This window comes from Caretta caretta, chromosome 2, assembly GCF_965140235.1.
Source record: "Caretta caretta isolate rCarCar2 chromosome 2, rCarCar1.hap1, whole genome shotgun sequence".
Lineage (NCBI taxonomy): Eukaryota > Metazoa > Chordata > Testudines > Cheloniidae > Caretta > Caretta caretta.
Genome location: NC_134207.1, coordinates 201,531,416 through 201,548,135, shown reverse-complemented (window position 1 = coordinate 201,548,135; position 16,720 = coordinate 201,531,416). Strand labels below are relative to the sequence as shown.

The 16,720-nt window shown below is 38.2% G+C and overlaps 1 protein-coding gene across 6 annotated transcripts in view; it reads right to left on the bottom strand.

Annotated features, from left to right (window-relative positions):
* The window catches only part of ZNF385D (zinc finger protein 385D), a 631,463-nt gene that overhangs the window by 80,301 nt on the left and 534,442 nt on the right, over positions 1-16,720 (bottom strand). For all 6 annotated transcript variants that reach the window (XM_075125749.1, XM_048838561.2, XM_075125750.1 and 3 more), the window contains one exon: positions 10,097-10,250. In XM_075125749.1, the coding sequence (XP_074981850.1) occupies positions 10,097-10,250 (154 nt within the window). The remainder of the gene's footprint in view (positions 1-10,096; positions 10,251-16,720) is intronic.

Here is a 16,720-nt window from a genome sequence, read left to right as displayed (position 1 = left end):
GATGTGCATATAAATTATTGTAATTTTATGTTACCATTTGACTACACTGAAAAAGAGAGAAAAGTACTTCTACACACAAATCAAAAGAGAATCTATTGTTTCTCAAATTACCATTAAGCTCATATGCAAAAATGGTACTACCGTCTGCAGAATGCTGATAACATTTTGTGCTGCAATTAATTATGGATGGTCTAAAGTATGGAAAAGTCAAAGCATAGGTGATTTAAAGTCAAGGATGTTGGGGTTTGATCAAATGTGGCTAGTTTGGGTCATTATACTGAATTTTCCAAGAATGTAATCAAGAAGCTAGATAATTGTTCATCCATAATCCGTAATTCTCAGGCAAGTAATGATAGCATTTATGAAACAATGTGCCATTTGCTCTGTCGTTACAAGGCTATATCCAAAGCTTTTACTTTGAAAATAACATTTAAAAAGGCAGACACCTAATGTGGGATTTTCAAAACTGGCTAGGGGATTGAGATGCCCAATCCCATTAAAATTAATGGGAATTGGACATCCAGGTCCCCTAGCTTGATCTAAATCTCTCACCCTTAATGTATAAATTACCAAGCAATTATACAGAAAGAATCACATCTTATTCCAAGCATACACCTCTGGTTTCCCCTTTCCAAAATATGTGAACCAATGAGGTCGTATGAACCAGAAATGCCTAAAAGATTCAGACTTCAAAATCATCAGTTGTATAATGATCTGTATCAACATATGGACTTGTGAAGGAAGAGAAATATGTAGCAGTGATCTCTGCAAGCCTGGACACAGCATGCAGCCCATTAATGCTGATCTGCCTTAAATGACTGAAATAGTACTTAGACATTGTATGTTAAAATCACAGCATGCCTCATGATACAACAAAGTATGATGAAACAAAGTATTGCTAATTTATATAAACATGTACTGCACTGTACTGTCTTTTGGGAATTAGAATATTAAAGAGTTTTATCTATTTGTAGGTGTATTCACATATTTTGGCAAATTTTATATTTGAATTGTACAAGAAACTGCTCTGAATCCAACAGTAGATTTCAGATAGTGTAAAATATTATTATGAATTTAAGATATATTAAACATTGGTATCATTATTACAAGTATTAGGACTGCTATAAATTCAATGTTTGTTCTTTAGGTAAAAGAAAGATTACCTAAAAAGCTACTATGCTGCAAAAATGCTAAAAAATAGAGGAGTTGTTTATAACTACTTGTAAGACATCATGAAAAAACTAACATGCTTTCTTCAGTGTTTCTTATGAGAGGAAAATTTAGTATGGTTGATCTTTGAACAATAGATTATATACTCTAATGTAAACAAATGAATGGTTACTGAAGAGTCCAATGTTAATTATATCAACTGTCACTGAGAACAGAAATAATCCAGTGATTCCAAATTTGAGGACTCTTTCATAAACTATCAACCCTATCCGCTATTGATACAAGTGGGAAACAGATGCTTGTAGTAAAAATGAAGTCACAGAAAAATGAGAGGGAGATAAAATGAAAGCAGCAACAAGAGAAACTGGCTTTCCTTTCCTAATGGGAGCCCTTTTCCAGGCCTGTTCCTGGAGATGAATCACAAATGCAGCTCTGAATATATCTGAAATACACATGGATTTGACTATTTTCAGCCATAGTAGAAATGTGTTAGGCTAGGAGAGCTCACTCAGGGAATTGGAGAAAGGAGCAGTCAATCAGCATTATAAACATACAAGGGCAAATAACACAATGTACATTTTCATTTTCTCAAATTTTCGAATGAACTCACTGTGATAGTGGTTGCACACCTTGTGACGCGTTCTCGGGGCTCCCAAAACTATGGGTGACGTAATTACCCCTCTGCCTTAGGAAAAGAACACCTGTACATACATCTCCCAATGCTTACGGTGACCAGTATAATACAAGCTCTCATTTGATACTTTATACAACATTCTTCACCAGTGACTACTATGACAAAATGTGTTAAGTGTAGTAAGTACATCAGGCCTGATCAGAGTTGTTTCACGTCAATAAACCCTTTTGCCAGCTGGTACTGAGGGGCCCTTAGGGTTATACACCTATTATATTTGCTGTCCATGATCATTCGTCTGATTTGTCTCACACGAATAGTTGTGGATGGTAGTTTTAAGCTTGCGTACTTTGCAAGCTTGCAATTCAAACTAGAAAGAGGATTCTGCAATTCACACAGACGAGACTTGGCTGTAGACTTTACAGGTAGAACTCTACACCGATAATTACTTTGTGTGAATGTGATGAGAAACAGTTGAAATTTATAGTCAGCAACTAATCAATACATTCTTTAATAGCCTAATTTTACTAGGAATGATGTTTTGGCCAATGTGTATATGTCTTAAAATGAAAAGGATTTAAAATTTTTCAGCAATTCCTTAATCCTGTGCATCTCTTGCCAACTTCTCCTAAACTGTTTCCTCTCCCTGAGAAATTCGTAGGCCATCCATTCTTATTAAAAGAGTTATATTTATCCAATAAGAAACAGTACCAGCAGATTTATGACCAATCATAGCTAACCAACGTAGCTCAAATTTTGATATTCCAGCATCAAATACTGAAAGACAGTCCACGGTTGAGTAAAAATACTTCAAATTTGTCAAGGAAATTTGAACAACAAATCTGAGGAAACTGCAGTTTGGTCACAGACATTTTGTGAGCAGAAAAAGTAGCTAAACTCAGCAAATAAATTAAGAATGGTTTGTTCAGCTTGAATTGTTACTTAATCATTGTCACTCTCTCCTTCACATATATAAATGAGAGGGACAACTGGGTAATTTGAGAAGTTAACTAGTTTCAATTCTAGAAAAATGATTTATTGCACTGGATGCAAGGTTATCCATTGCAACAGCGCCACTGGACATACTGGATGTTGAGAACTCAGTTTCTCAACCCCCTACACCAAATTCAGTCCTAGTGTAAGTGGATGAAATTACAATGAAGCCACCTGCACCTGCTTACATCAGATCTGAATTCTAATTTCTAAGACCTTTCAAAATGTAAAATATCTTCCAAGCTAGGTGTGCAGATTGCCTGGATAGGTCTGACCCACAGTGAAATTATTAGAAAACATCAAGCTATTCAAAGACAATGGAGCCTAAATACGGCACAAAGAGAAAACCAGGTAAGGCCAGAATCTATAGTTTCACGTTTTCCTTGTATTTCAGCAAAAAAGATGCAAAGAAGCAATTTGAAAGTGCAGGCAAAAGACACTTAGCAGTTTGATCAATTAGAGTCTCATCAATAATGTTTCTTACTGTAATGCAATATGAATCACGTCTGTGTGATGGCAATAGTGTATGTTCCAAGGCTTCTTTTCATAATTGAAAACCAGTGCAGACGCGATTCTCAGTAAACCCATGAAACTGCAAGCCCATTAGCAAGAATTTTTAATGAATCTGTAAACTCAGGGGTTGTACCATATGATTGGAGAATTGCTAACATAGTTCCTATTTTTAAGAAAGGGAAAAAAAAGAGATCTGGGTAACTACAGGCCTGTTAGTTTGACATCTATAGTATGCAAGGTCTTGGAAAAAATTTTTGAAGGAGAAAGTAGTTAAGGACATTGAGGTTAATGGTAAATGGGTCAAAATACAACATGGTTTTACAAAAGGTAGATCGTGCCAAACCAACCTGATCTCCTTCTTTAAGAAAGTAACAGATTTTTTTAAACAAAGGAAACACAGTGGATCTAATTTACCTAGATTTCAGGAAGGCGTTTGATACCATGCCACATGGGGAATTATTAGATAAATTGGAAAAGATGGGGATCAATATGAAAATTGAAAGGTGGATAAGGTATTGGTTAACAGGGAGACTACAGCGGGTCCTACTGAAAGGTGAACTGTCAGGCTGGAGGGAGGTTACGAGTGGAGTTCCTCAGGGATCGGTTTTGGGACCAATCTTATTAAATCTTTTTATTACTGACCTTGGCACAAAAAGGGGGAGTGTGTTAATAAAGTCTGCGGATGATACAAAGCTGGGAGGTACTGCCAATTTAGAGAGAGACTGGGATATCATAGAGGAAGATTTGGATGACCTTGTAAACTGGAGTAATAGTAATAAGATGAAATTTAATAGTGAGAAGTGTAAAGTTATGCATTCAGGGATTAATAACAAGAATTTTAGTTGTAAGCTGGGGACACATCAATTAGAAGTAATGGAGGAGGAGAAGGACCTTGGAGTATTGGTTGATCATAGGATGACTATGAGCCACCAAGGTGATGTGGCCGTGAAAAAAGCTAATGCAGTCTTGGGATGCATCAGGAGAGGTATTTCCAGTAGAGATAAGGAGGTTTTAGTACCATTATACAAGGCACTCGTGAGACCTCACGTGGAATACTGTGTGCAGTTCTGGTCTCCCATGTTTAAGAAGGATGAATTCAAATTGGAACAGGTACAGAGAAGGGCTACTAGGATGATCCGAGGAATGGAAAACCTGTCTTATGAAAGGAGACTCAAGGAGCTTGGCTTGTTTAGCCTAACTAAAAGAAGGTTGAGGAGAGATATGATTGCTCTCTATAAATATATCAGAAGGATAAATACCGGAGAGGGAGGGGAATTATTTAAGCTCAGTACCAATGTGGACACAAGAACAAATGGATATAAACTGGTCATTGGGAAGTTTAGACTTGAAATTAGATGAAGGTTTCTAACCATTAGAGGAGTGAACTTTTGGAATAGCCTTCCAAGGGAAGCAGTGGGGGCAAAAGATCTATCTGGATTTAAGATTAAACTCGATAAATTTATGGAGGAGATGGTATGATGGAATAACATGGCTTTGGTAATTAAATATTCATGGTAAATAGGCCCAATGGCCTGTGATGGGATATTAGATGGGGTGGGATCTGAGTTACCCAGGAAAGAATTTTCTGTAGTATCTCGCTGATGAATCTTGCCCATATGCTCAGGGTTTAGCTGATCGCCATATTTGGGGTCGGGAAGGAATTTTCCTCCAGGGCAGATTGGAAGAGGCTCTGGAGGTTTTTCGCCTTGCTCTGTAGCATGGGGCACTGGTCACTTGCTGGAGGATTCTCTGCTCCTTGAAGTCTTTAAACTACGATTTGAGGACTTCAATAGCTCAGACATAGGTGAGAGGTTTTTCGCAGGAGTGGGTGGGTGAGATTCTGTGGCTTGCGTTGTGCAGGAGGTCGGACTAGATGATATAATGGTCCCTTCTGACCTTAGTATCTATGAATCTATGAATTTACACAAAGGAATATGCTAGGAGAGTGCTGGGTAAATATTTTAGGCACGATATACAAAAATGAAACAGACAGTTGCTGGAATACAACTGTTGTGGCATTTCTGTCATCTTATCTCTACTTTCTGACATCTCCTCTTCCTGTTATCACTCTCTCTTCCTCTAAGTTTTCCCCCAATCACCTCCTCTTTCCAAGTTCCTCATATTCCCCTTACTCTTTCAGCTTACCTCCTTGTCTCCCATTCAATACATGAGCACTTTGTTGCACCAGATGCTGAACTGACTCACCTACCTCACCTGGATTCCATTTAAGAACTCTGCAAGCTGGATTGGAATTGGGTGCCATTTCATGCCCAACTGCCATCTGTTCATCATCCATGTCCTGTTATACGAGGATTTTCTCAGTTTTCCAATAAATCCGTTTTTAAAAGGTTTATACAAGTCTGCTAATAATTGACAGATTTGTTCAGCAAAAAATTGTAACTTCCTTTAACCCTTCACATGATGTATAATCCCAATTTCCCTAAACTTTCTCACCCATAGCGTCAGCTTTTTGCTTCAGATTCTCACATATTATTTTTTCTAATATGTTCCCATCAATACCCTAAAGCTTAAAAGAATGTGTACCAACTTGTTGCCCTATTTACGTGTGAAGATAATGTATTATGCCACAGCTCTGAGAGCAGCAAAGCATCTTCAGATCATACCTATTGTGCTAGAAAAAAAAGTCATGTATATATACACACATACACACACACACACGTACATGTATGCCATGGTTTATAGAATACTTTTTCTGCTCTCCTAAATAGACTTTTGTTCTGCTTTTAGAGAAGTGTTCTGAATATTGTACTTTAATAGGAATGTTGAGGATCTGGGCCTAAGTCCCCAAGGTATTTAGGCATTGAGATTCAATTGAAATCAATGGGAGATGGATGCTTAAATACCCCTGAGGATCTGGGCTAAACTGTATAACATCCAAAAACAACACAGAAATTGTCGATCTCTGTGGGTGGAAGCTCTGTTAATGACTGTCACTTTTTCAATGGCCTATTTCGCTGTATTGATATCAGATGCTGGACAAAACCACGAGTTATGTGTGGCCTGCAACGTATGGAGACAAAGGAAGACAAAGCAACATTCAAATTCTCTGATGGGTAAAACAAAGAATCTGACCCTATGCCTTCAGGACTTGATTTATAAGAACATAGTTATACTGATCTATGTCTATATGTGTGGAAAATATGCATTTTTGTCACCTCTCAAACATTCCACAGATTCATCAGAGGGAAAGAATATTAATTGCTGTTTCCGTATCAGTGTGAATTTAGCATCACCTTGAGATTCAAATTCACTTCTTATTTTTACAGTAAAGCTGCTCTATGGATGTTAAGTAAACTGCCAACAAAGTTCCAATATGTTGAGATCAGGGCATCTTCCTTTCAAATTGTTGTGATTGCCAGTACATCCATGCATAGCACTTTGCTGCTCAAAAGAATCTCACTCATTTAGACTAACTAGTTGAATCCTCCCATTGATTTTAAAAGTTATTCAGATAGGTTGAGATATTACTGACCTTCACAGAATTAGCAAAATGTCCCCAGATCTTGCTTTCCACCCTTATTATGCAGTGCCATCATTTGTCCAAGTTTTTAAGCTGTGTGCTTTGTATAGTAAGATGCATAGTCTCCATTATTTATTGCACTAAGACATGTTGATACCACTGCCTTACAAATTACTTTAGGGAGAAGCAACATAACAAATTGCTGCTTCAGCTCCTGCATCAGGTTATATATGATGTGGTCTTTTTCATAATCTTTATTGCATGGCACTGCAGGTTTCCTGATGTAGGTGTTGCACAGGGTAAGTAGAACCAGTGAACTGAAATCTTGAGGAATGTGCTATGACTGACATGTAATCCACCATTTAGCCACTGTTGTACATGATGTATTAGTGGTGTTGTGAACATGACTCCTTCTAGGCTTACTTGAGATCATGCATTAATCTTCTGTGTACCGCTTCATAAAGTTGTAGAAAAAAACTATTTCCAAATGACCATGTGAGGAGGGACTAGTACTCAAAATCATGGACTGTATAATAATTAATGAAACCATATGGAATAGCAACACATTCTCTCAGGTCAGTGATGTGAATCTCAGTGTACATGCTTTTTATGGCCAACATTCTCAGAATACATATATGTGGTCCACAAGTCTCTCTTTGCCTTTCCTAAAATATTTGTATTCGGAAGAGTTCTATGAAACCAGCATGGAATGGAGGGCAACTGAAAAGAAAATTCAAATAATCCTGCAGATAATGAGTCCAAATAGTCCTGCTTTTGCTGGGAAATGTCAGCCACTTGGCTACCCAAAATCTTTGTACTGTTTTTCTTTTGCTACTGCAGATGATGTTTTCTATATAAATTGTGTTTAAATAAGAAGGTTCAGTTCTGCTCTCAGTTACGCCAGTAGAAATCCAGAGTGCAGAATTGGGCTCCAAATGTCCACAGGTGATCCTTCTTTTGGCTGATACATTTTAGGGGTGACAGAAGAGCAAGCCTGGTGAGTTTTTGTTTGCATCGTATCTTTAAATGACAACAGTTGGCTAGGGTTTGTAATATTTCGTGAAAATAATTCTATCATTATATTTGTTTTTTTTTCTAGTTGATCTTAATGTATTTCCTGCTGCCTTGGCTTTTGGTTTGTTGGCATCATGCCAGCATCCCTCGAAACAGATTCTTCCTCGGCAGAGGTACTTTTACAATCAGATCTTCCAATCAGCATTTTCTCTTCTTCTTCCTTCTCCTTTCCAAGACTCCATGACCAATCCCTATTTTCACACTAATATGATATTATCATAGCAACATAGTCCTCATTATTGCAAACAGTTATACACACATAACTTCAGCTCTGTGAGTAGCATGGATGAACTCAATGGTACTTCTCACATGAGTAAACTTACCCAGATACTTAGGGGTTTGTGAGTTTGGGGTCATGGATGGGTCTTTGGCATATCAATGTAACGTAATTAAAATTAAATCACTGGAATGGCCCCAGTGGCAAAGATAGTACAGAATGCTCAATCAATCACCAAAGGCACATTGTTCACATAGATATATACCTAATTTATGGACTGTCTCCAGCAAGTTATAAATGAGATCTGAAAGTGAAAGGAACGTCTCCCCAGGCCAGTGCTTCCCTTTGCAACCATTACTGTGCAGTTTTCTTTCTTGTATGCTGATATAATCACAGACTCAAAATACTGAGTTCAGATATACAGCAGATCATAAAACACTTCAGGGGCCTGACTGAAAGCCCCATAAAGTCAATGGTAAGACTCACACTAATTTTGATGTGCTTTGGATCATCCTCCAAACAAATGTCTGCCTCAGACAAATAAAACAAAACGAAACAATGCAGGCAAAACTTTTTAACAATTAAAAGTAAATATTTCACTTTTGTCTTCCTCCCTTGTCTATAAGAAATCTGCCATGATCATTTATAAAGCAATAAGTCAGTCCTTTGCACAAAACGCACTCTCGACATACCAACAGAATATTCAGTTCACTAACAAGTAAGAAAAGCCCAACATTTAAAACGATGTTTAAGTTTTAGTTTAGCTTTGTATTTTTTGTAACTGTTTCAGTACTCCCCTTCCTTCCCCCCACTGTTCCACAATTATTAATGCTTTTAATGTCACTGAAAAATTGGCTACATTTAGTATTAGAGAAATCTCATGATGCAACAGGAAGCCCTTTATAGGCGCCCCTTGTGCCAAGTTCAGGCATATGACAAGTATGAAAAAACCCACCTTGATTTTTGAACCACAATTATAACATGAATTTCCCATAACACACATAGTGCCTTTACCATATGTCTTCTAACAAAGACCTTACAAAAAGAATTAAATGCATGTTTATATGATACTTATATTTTGTTGTAACTCTTTCAATTGTTTGTACATTTCTATTTACAGCCCCAACTGACACAGGAGAATTTGTTCCAGATGAGCAGCTCTCAGCAGCAACAGCAGAATATTATACATTATTTGCTCATCATGCATTTTTTTTCTGTAAGACTTTGTGTATGCATCTCATAAGTTGCACACAGTACGTACATTGCAGAGAAATGTAAGAGCAATTATTTCTTGTGAACAACTAAAACTATCTTCTATAAACTTACATCCTTCCTTTGAAATGTCCAATACAGTAGCCTATATTTAAAATGTCAGGTTAATTGAATCCCATTGACTTCACCTGATACTTGCATGGGTTTTGATTGCAAGGAAAAAACCTAGCCCCCAAGCAATAATTTAAAGATTATTATTTCAGTATGAAGACTCAGTTTAGCATAATAATGGGCATCAATAACACTTACCTGTTTATGTGGAGTGGAGGTTATACAGCTATTACCCAGCTCAAAATCATGCACTTTAAATAATAATGCAATGCTTGAAATTTATGACAGTATCTCTTTTACCAACAATGCTTTTATCAGAGGCTCCTAGACACAATTAGTGTAATTTGCTGCATTGTTTGTAGTTAAAACAAATGTGCCATAGGTAATTGTGTAGAGAGACACTGCATACAAACGACAAGATTTAGAGCAGTTCGTATTTAATAGTTCATTTGCCATAAATATTACTTGAGTCATATGTATGCATTCTAACCTAAAAGAATGCCAAGCCTCTTTTCAGAAAAGAGAAGTCAGTTACATGACTATTTTACTCTCACAAGTGTGTTGAAAAGAAGAACAAAATCAATATTGCACAGAAAGATGGATCAAGCATGAATCAATGTGGCAAGCACATAACCAAACAGACATGGAGTTAAACAAGAAAAATAAAAAAAACCAACAAAGATTATCGCTTAACCTGTTTTGTCAGAGCTGGCATTGATGGTATTGGTAGTGATGGAAGTCTTTGCGCTGTCCTTGGTAGTAACAGATTTCTGCTTATTTTTCATGGCTTCCAGTGCTTTGAGCTTCTTGGCATGTTTAGTGCCTTTGTAGTGGGCCGCAGCCTGGCTCTACAAAGGAGAACAAAATGAACCATGCAATCAGGCTCATTTCTAAACTGGCATTCTCTGTATTAGTACAAATACAGACTACCTTTCAATAATGGGTACCATTCACAATACATAAGCAGTGACCAAATTCTGTGTAGAATGATGCTTAGGAAACAATGAAAATCATATTCAAACAACCCCAATATGATAAATATTATGTAATACTATATTACTTTCAGATCAGTTTAATAGAGCTTTACTCTACCACATGTAAAATGTTTCTTCTTTATCAGTTTTGCTATCAAGAGCTTTTCTCTATCACATAAAGATTTCAAGTCTCAGGGAGCAGGAAGGAAGACATGTTTTTCTTTTGATAGGTCTAGGTTTATACACTTTCTATTACAAACTTTGCCACAGGTTTCTATAGGAGATGGTTTACATCTAACTTTGGAAGCAGGAACTTTTCAAATGGAAAGCAAGGACTCACTGTCCAGAGCACCCCATCACCTAAGAACTAATTGAATACAACTCAGACATGCAAATGTCTGGATTTAAAAAAAAAAATAGGTCATTTCAGTCAACCTGCTACAAAGGTAGCCTGTGAAATTCAAGGTGAGAGGAACTTTTCAGTGTATGACCCTCTGACTAAGCCTAGCATGTTGCCAGGTGTGTTTTGGCTACTTGATGTAGTAGATCACAGCCAAATTTGTATGTGTACTACAGAGATTTTCACACTACTCTAAAGAACTTTGACTCCCTATTATTTTAAGGGTTCATTGTGATAACTCTTCTCTTCATTTATGCTACAGATTTTGGGGGGTATTTAAGTATAAAATGTATCTTATTAAAAACATGGTAGAGCTGTGTGGATATTCTCCCTGAATAGTTTCTCTGGTTATTTGCAGCTCTTCTGCAAAACAGGAACCAACCCTGCAGTTCATAAATGAATGGGATGTTACATGCCTCAAGCTTTCTGCTACTGAATTTCAACTCTAATTGGTAGCAACTCGCTTTTTGCTAATGAACAAGACCACTAATTCTTCAGGAAAGATCTCAAACTTTAGTTATTTTCGAGTCAAGAGCAAAGTATGTTCTATTGTAGAATTGCAACTTGTAGTGAAAACAGCGGGAATTCATTACATATGGAACTGAAAGGATCAAAGCCATACCAGGACTTAGTCATTCAATGTAAACCAATACGGCAGAGGTGGGAGGTTGCTGCATTATCTAGGATCTCTTAGAGTTTTATTTGAACATTATCTTATGGCAAATTTTCTGGGGTGATGCCAGGAAATGCTAAGCTAATATTTATATTATATTGAGGTTTATTTATAGTTCTCAGCCCTGATGAAAGCTCGTGATTCCTACCTGGATGCCTGAGATCTGGGGTGTGAAGGAAGTGTAGGAGAGAGAAAGATTTCATCTACTCCAGCAAAAAACTGTTACCTCTATTTTTACATGCATCATTCGGTTTGATTGAAACATTGATTTCTCTATCCCTTAAATTATTAAAGTGCTACAGAAGGTACCCTTATTGAAAGAACACTGGACAGTGAAGTTATTAATTAGAAACAACTTGAACAGAAATAGCACAATCATGCATCTTTTACAGTTCCCAACACATAACATTGAGACATACTGTAAGCCAAATATGAACAGTTAAGTGATGTTAATTACTGTTAATCTGAAGAACCAATGTCAGGTTAGGATGACTGCATTAAAATGGCACAATACTGTTTGTACATCCTTATACCACTATTGCATCACGTCTATGTCTATGGTTTATAGCTAAGTATGATTATCTAGTCCAAAATTTTTTTTAAATGAATTGTATTTTATTTTGATCAATCAGGCCCTGACACTGATATACTTATTTACATTGACTAGTACCTTACTTCTCAAATGTGAGTAAATTTATCAGAATAGGGCCATACACATTTGATTATTAATATGGTATTAATTTGATACACTCTCTTAAGCTTCTTCAGAGAACCAAATTTGTATTTCTTGTGCACCCATCTTCCCCTTGACTTCTACATTCCTTGGTACAGCTCCACAAAATTGCCTTCAAGGAGAGTTTTGAGTGTACAAGTGATGCACAATGAGGCCCTTCATGGGAATCTGTGACCTTTACAGAGTTCTGAAATATAGAAACAGAATTGCTCCAAGTAGAAACACATTGTTTCAATTTACAAGTAAAAAATGGCTACTCTTGAGTACTGTCCATTACTCACTTCCCAGAGAGGGCTGCCAGTTTACTATAGTCTACTTACAGAAGATTTTTATGCTTTTTTTTATTTCAGAATGTAAATTTCCATTCTTTGTGGGGATACAAAGGCATCTCAGGTTCTTTCAAGATAATCATAGCTGGCAGGTTAATGGTAGTTCTATGTGGGATGGGATAGTTTGCTCCATAAGCATTTAACCAGCCCCAAATGAGCTTAAACTCTGAACTGGAACCCTATAAAAATCTGTTATTGTCTTCCTCATCAGGAGGAAGCCAGCGGGGGAAAAAATGGAAAATGATTCATAAATATTCTATCCAGTGTGAGAATAGAAAATGTGATAGAAGCATCTGACTGAATTATTTCTTAGAGAACTAAAGAGAACTAAATAAGTGTCATTACTAGAATGCCATTACTACTTAAAGCTTAAGTCAAAAAATCAGACAGATTGTAAGATACAATTATTCCAGAATGTCATGCAGAATTGTTAAAAAAAAAAAGAGGGGAGGAGGGGAAGGCATAAATCAGATTTTTTGTGGAAACCACGATGCAGAACTATGAGAGAAGAATGAATAATCGACTACACCATTCTATGGGGTAGGTGAATCCTGCTGTGACACTCTAAGATAACAGTGGCAGAAAACAAAAGTGAACTGGAAAAGAGATTATTTTTAAAAAATCTCTCTTTGTAACCTGGCTAGAGAAGTACAAGTTGTTAAGAGATGCATTTGGTGAAATCCTGGACATGTTGAACTCAGTGGAAATTCTGCCATTGACTTCAGTGGAAGTAGGCTTGCACCAACAGTGTACTTTAAAAGGACTATTGCCTGTTTTAATTGCCAGTTATTGGGGAGGCCCATTGTACTTGGGGAATTATATTGTTCTAATTGTACCTAAACCAGTAGTTCTATCAGATTAAATTGATTCAGGGTAATAGTATGGGAAGAAGCTCCTCCTTTACTACAGTATATTTTGTGATTTCCTCCCCCGCTTTCCCCGCCAAAAAACAACGACCTTTTGCTTAAAATTAAAGCCTGTTTCTCACCATCAGTACAGCCTCTATAAACTATGTAAATATTGTTTAATATTTCCTTCTTTTCTCATGACTTCATAATTTGATAAATATCACCACTCTTGGCATTGTAAAGCTGGGCCACTGTCACATGATGTGAAACCAAACCAGTGATGCATATCAAATATTACTAATGCAAACTTAAACTTTGCTGTAAGAGAGTATGCATTGTACAGCAGCAAGCTGAAACGCTACAAATGGGAGATTTTTAGGTTATACCCAACGCTAGATATCTATGGATCCTTAAATTAAACTTCGAAGGCTCTGATCCTGTGCATACCTAAGTGTGGGCAGGATCAAGTCTAGGAGAATTTGTCTCCACTTCAAGGCCAGAAAAGCCATAAAATGCCAACTAATTTTTCACTAGTTATTTATAAAGAGCTCCTAGTAATTTCAGTAGTGTAGATCAATTTAAAAACCCTCTTTTGCAAAACAGATAAGTTGCCCTCATTTTATTTATGTATTTTTATTCTAATCATTAATAGTACAGTGCCAGACCTGCTTACGTTGAATTTGTAGAATTTAAACATGAATTAATAAAACTTCAGCATTAACTCATATAAAATGACTTTTCACATTTCTATATGAACAATTAAATATTTGGTTATATCGTTATTTCATTGCATTACAATTACCATAAGAGCATCACATTACCAAGCAAATGGCACTGAGTGAGCAAAGGGAAACAGATGAAATATTTTAAACAATCCAGACATCAGTATTTTCCTAGAATTACATTCCTCATGTCTACATTGCAGTCTTCAAGAGAACCCTGTGAACCTGAGAAGCTGTGTACGTGAGTAAATCATGTATCATCTCAGTTAAGTTCTTTAGGCTTTGATCCAACAAAGACCTTGGAGTGTGGTTAACTTTATGCCCTGTGAGCAGCCCCAGATTAAGTTATACATAGGCACTATAGCACCCAGGCCTATGGCTCTACTCCTGGGGTCATGATTATATCAAATTCTTAGCTTTAATTAAAAATAAGGAAATAAAAGAACTCCCTTGCTGCTCTCACTGTCTTTTCACTCAGCATCACCACACTTCCCTTTGATGCTTTCCTCCCTCTTGTTCTCTGCCTTATCCCCCTTCTCAGCTACACCTTCCTTTGTTTTTCCTTCTAGCTAAACCCCTTTTAACAAAACCCAACCCAAAGCAGAAAGATTTAAAAAAAAAATCATGAAACTAACATGCCATTTGCTACCATCACACTGATTGCTCTGTTTGTAAATTCTAGCCTTTTCCCCTACCCTGTATCGGTCTTCTCTATTGAGAATGAAAGGTCTTTAGGGGGCAAGGACTCTGTTTGTATAGTGCCTAGCACAATGGGGCCCATTCGTAGTGAGCCCTTGGGTGCTCTGATAATACATACAATAAACAATAAGAAGAGTTGTCTGCCTGAGTCTGCAGAAAGCCTAAAACAATACCTCTGTGATAGGTGAAAACTGAAGCCCTGTTCGTCCCTCTGAGGTGATGACTCCATGATGCACTGCTTTAGGGGAGGTCGGAATATGAACAAGAGACTGCTCGGCAGCTCTCCAACACGAGTTTCTCGGGGCCTCTCCTTCTGCCCCTCCACCCCCACGAACATGATACAGTTCTGTGGTGACCTAGAATCCTATTTTCGACGTCTCCGACTCAAGGAATATTTCCAAAATACCTCTGAACAACATACTAATCCACAGAGGTCTCCCTACCAACACTACAGAAAGAGGGATTCTAGATGGACTCCTCCTGAAGGTCGAAACAGCAGACTGGACTTCTACATAGAGTGCTTCCGCCGACGTGCACGGGCTGAAATTGTGGAAAAGCAGCATCACTTGCCCCATAACCTCAGCCATGCGGAACGCAATGCCATCCACAGCCTCAGAAACAACTCTGACATCATAATCAAAAAGGCTGACAAAGGAGGTGCTGTTGTCATCATGAATAGGTCGGAATATGAACAAGAGGCTGCTCGGCAGCTCTCCAACACGAGTTTCTACAAGCCATTACCCTATGATCCCACTGAGAGTTACCAAAAGCAACTACAGCATTTGCTCAAGAAACTTCCTGAAAAAGCACAAGATCAAATCCGCACAGACACACCCCTGGAACCCCGACCTGGGATATTCTATCTACTACCCAAGATCCATAAACCTGGAAATCCTGGGCGCCCCATCATCTCAGGCATTGGCACCCTGACAGCAGGATTGTCTGGCTATGTAGACTCCCTCCTCAGGCCCTACGCTACCAGCACTCCCAGCTACCTTCGAGACACCACTGACTTCCTGAGGAAACTTCAATCCATCGGTGATCTTCCTGATAACACCATCCTGGTTACTATGGATGTAGAAGCCCTCTACACCAACATTCCACACAAAGATGGACTACAAGCCGTCAAGAACACTATCCCCGATAATGTCACGGCTAACCTGGTGGCTGAACTTTGTGACTTTGTCCTTACCCATAACTATTTCACATTTGGGGACAATGTATACCTTCAGATCAGCGGCACTGCTATGGGTACCCGCATGGCCCCACAGTATGCCAACATTTTTATGGCTGATTTAGAACAACGCTTCCTCAGCTCTCGTCCCCTAAAGCCCCTACTCTACTTGTGCTATATTGATGACATCTTCATCATCTGGACCCATGGAAAAGAAGCCCTTGAGGAATTCCACCATGATTTCAACAATTTCCATCCCACCACCAACCTCAGCCTGGTCCAGTCCACACAAGAGATCCACTTCCTGGACACTACAGTGCTAATAAACAATGGCCACATAAACACCACCCTATACCGGAAACCTACTGACTGCTATTCCTACCTGCATGCCTCCAGCTTTCACCCTGACCACACCACACGATCCATCGTCTACAGCCAAGCTCTGCGATACAACCGCATTTGCTCCAACCCCTCAGACAGAGACAAACACCTACAAGATCTCTGTCAAGCTTTCTTACAACTACAATACCCACCTGCAGAAGTAAAGAAACAGATTGATAGAGCCAGAAGAGTTCCCAGAAGTTACCTACTACAGGACAGGCCTAACAAAGAAAATAACAGAACGCCACTAGCCGTCACCTTCAGCCCCCAACTAAAACCCCTCCAACGCATTATTAAGGATCTACAACCTATCCTAAAGGATGACCCAACACTCTCACAAGTCTTGGGAGACAGGCCAGTCCTTGCCTACAGACAGCCCCGCAAC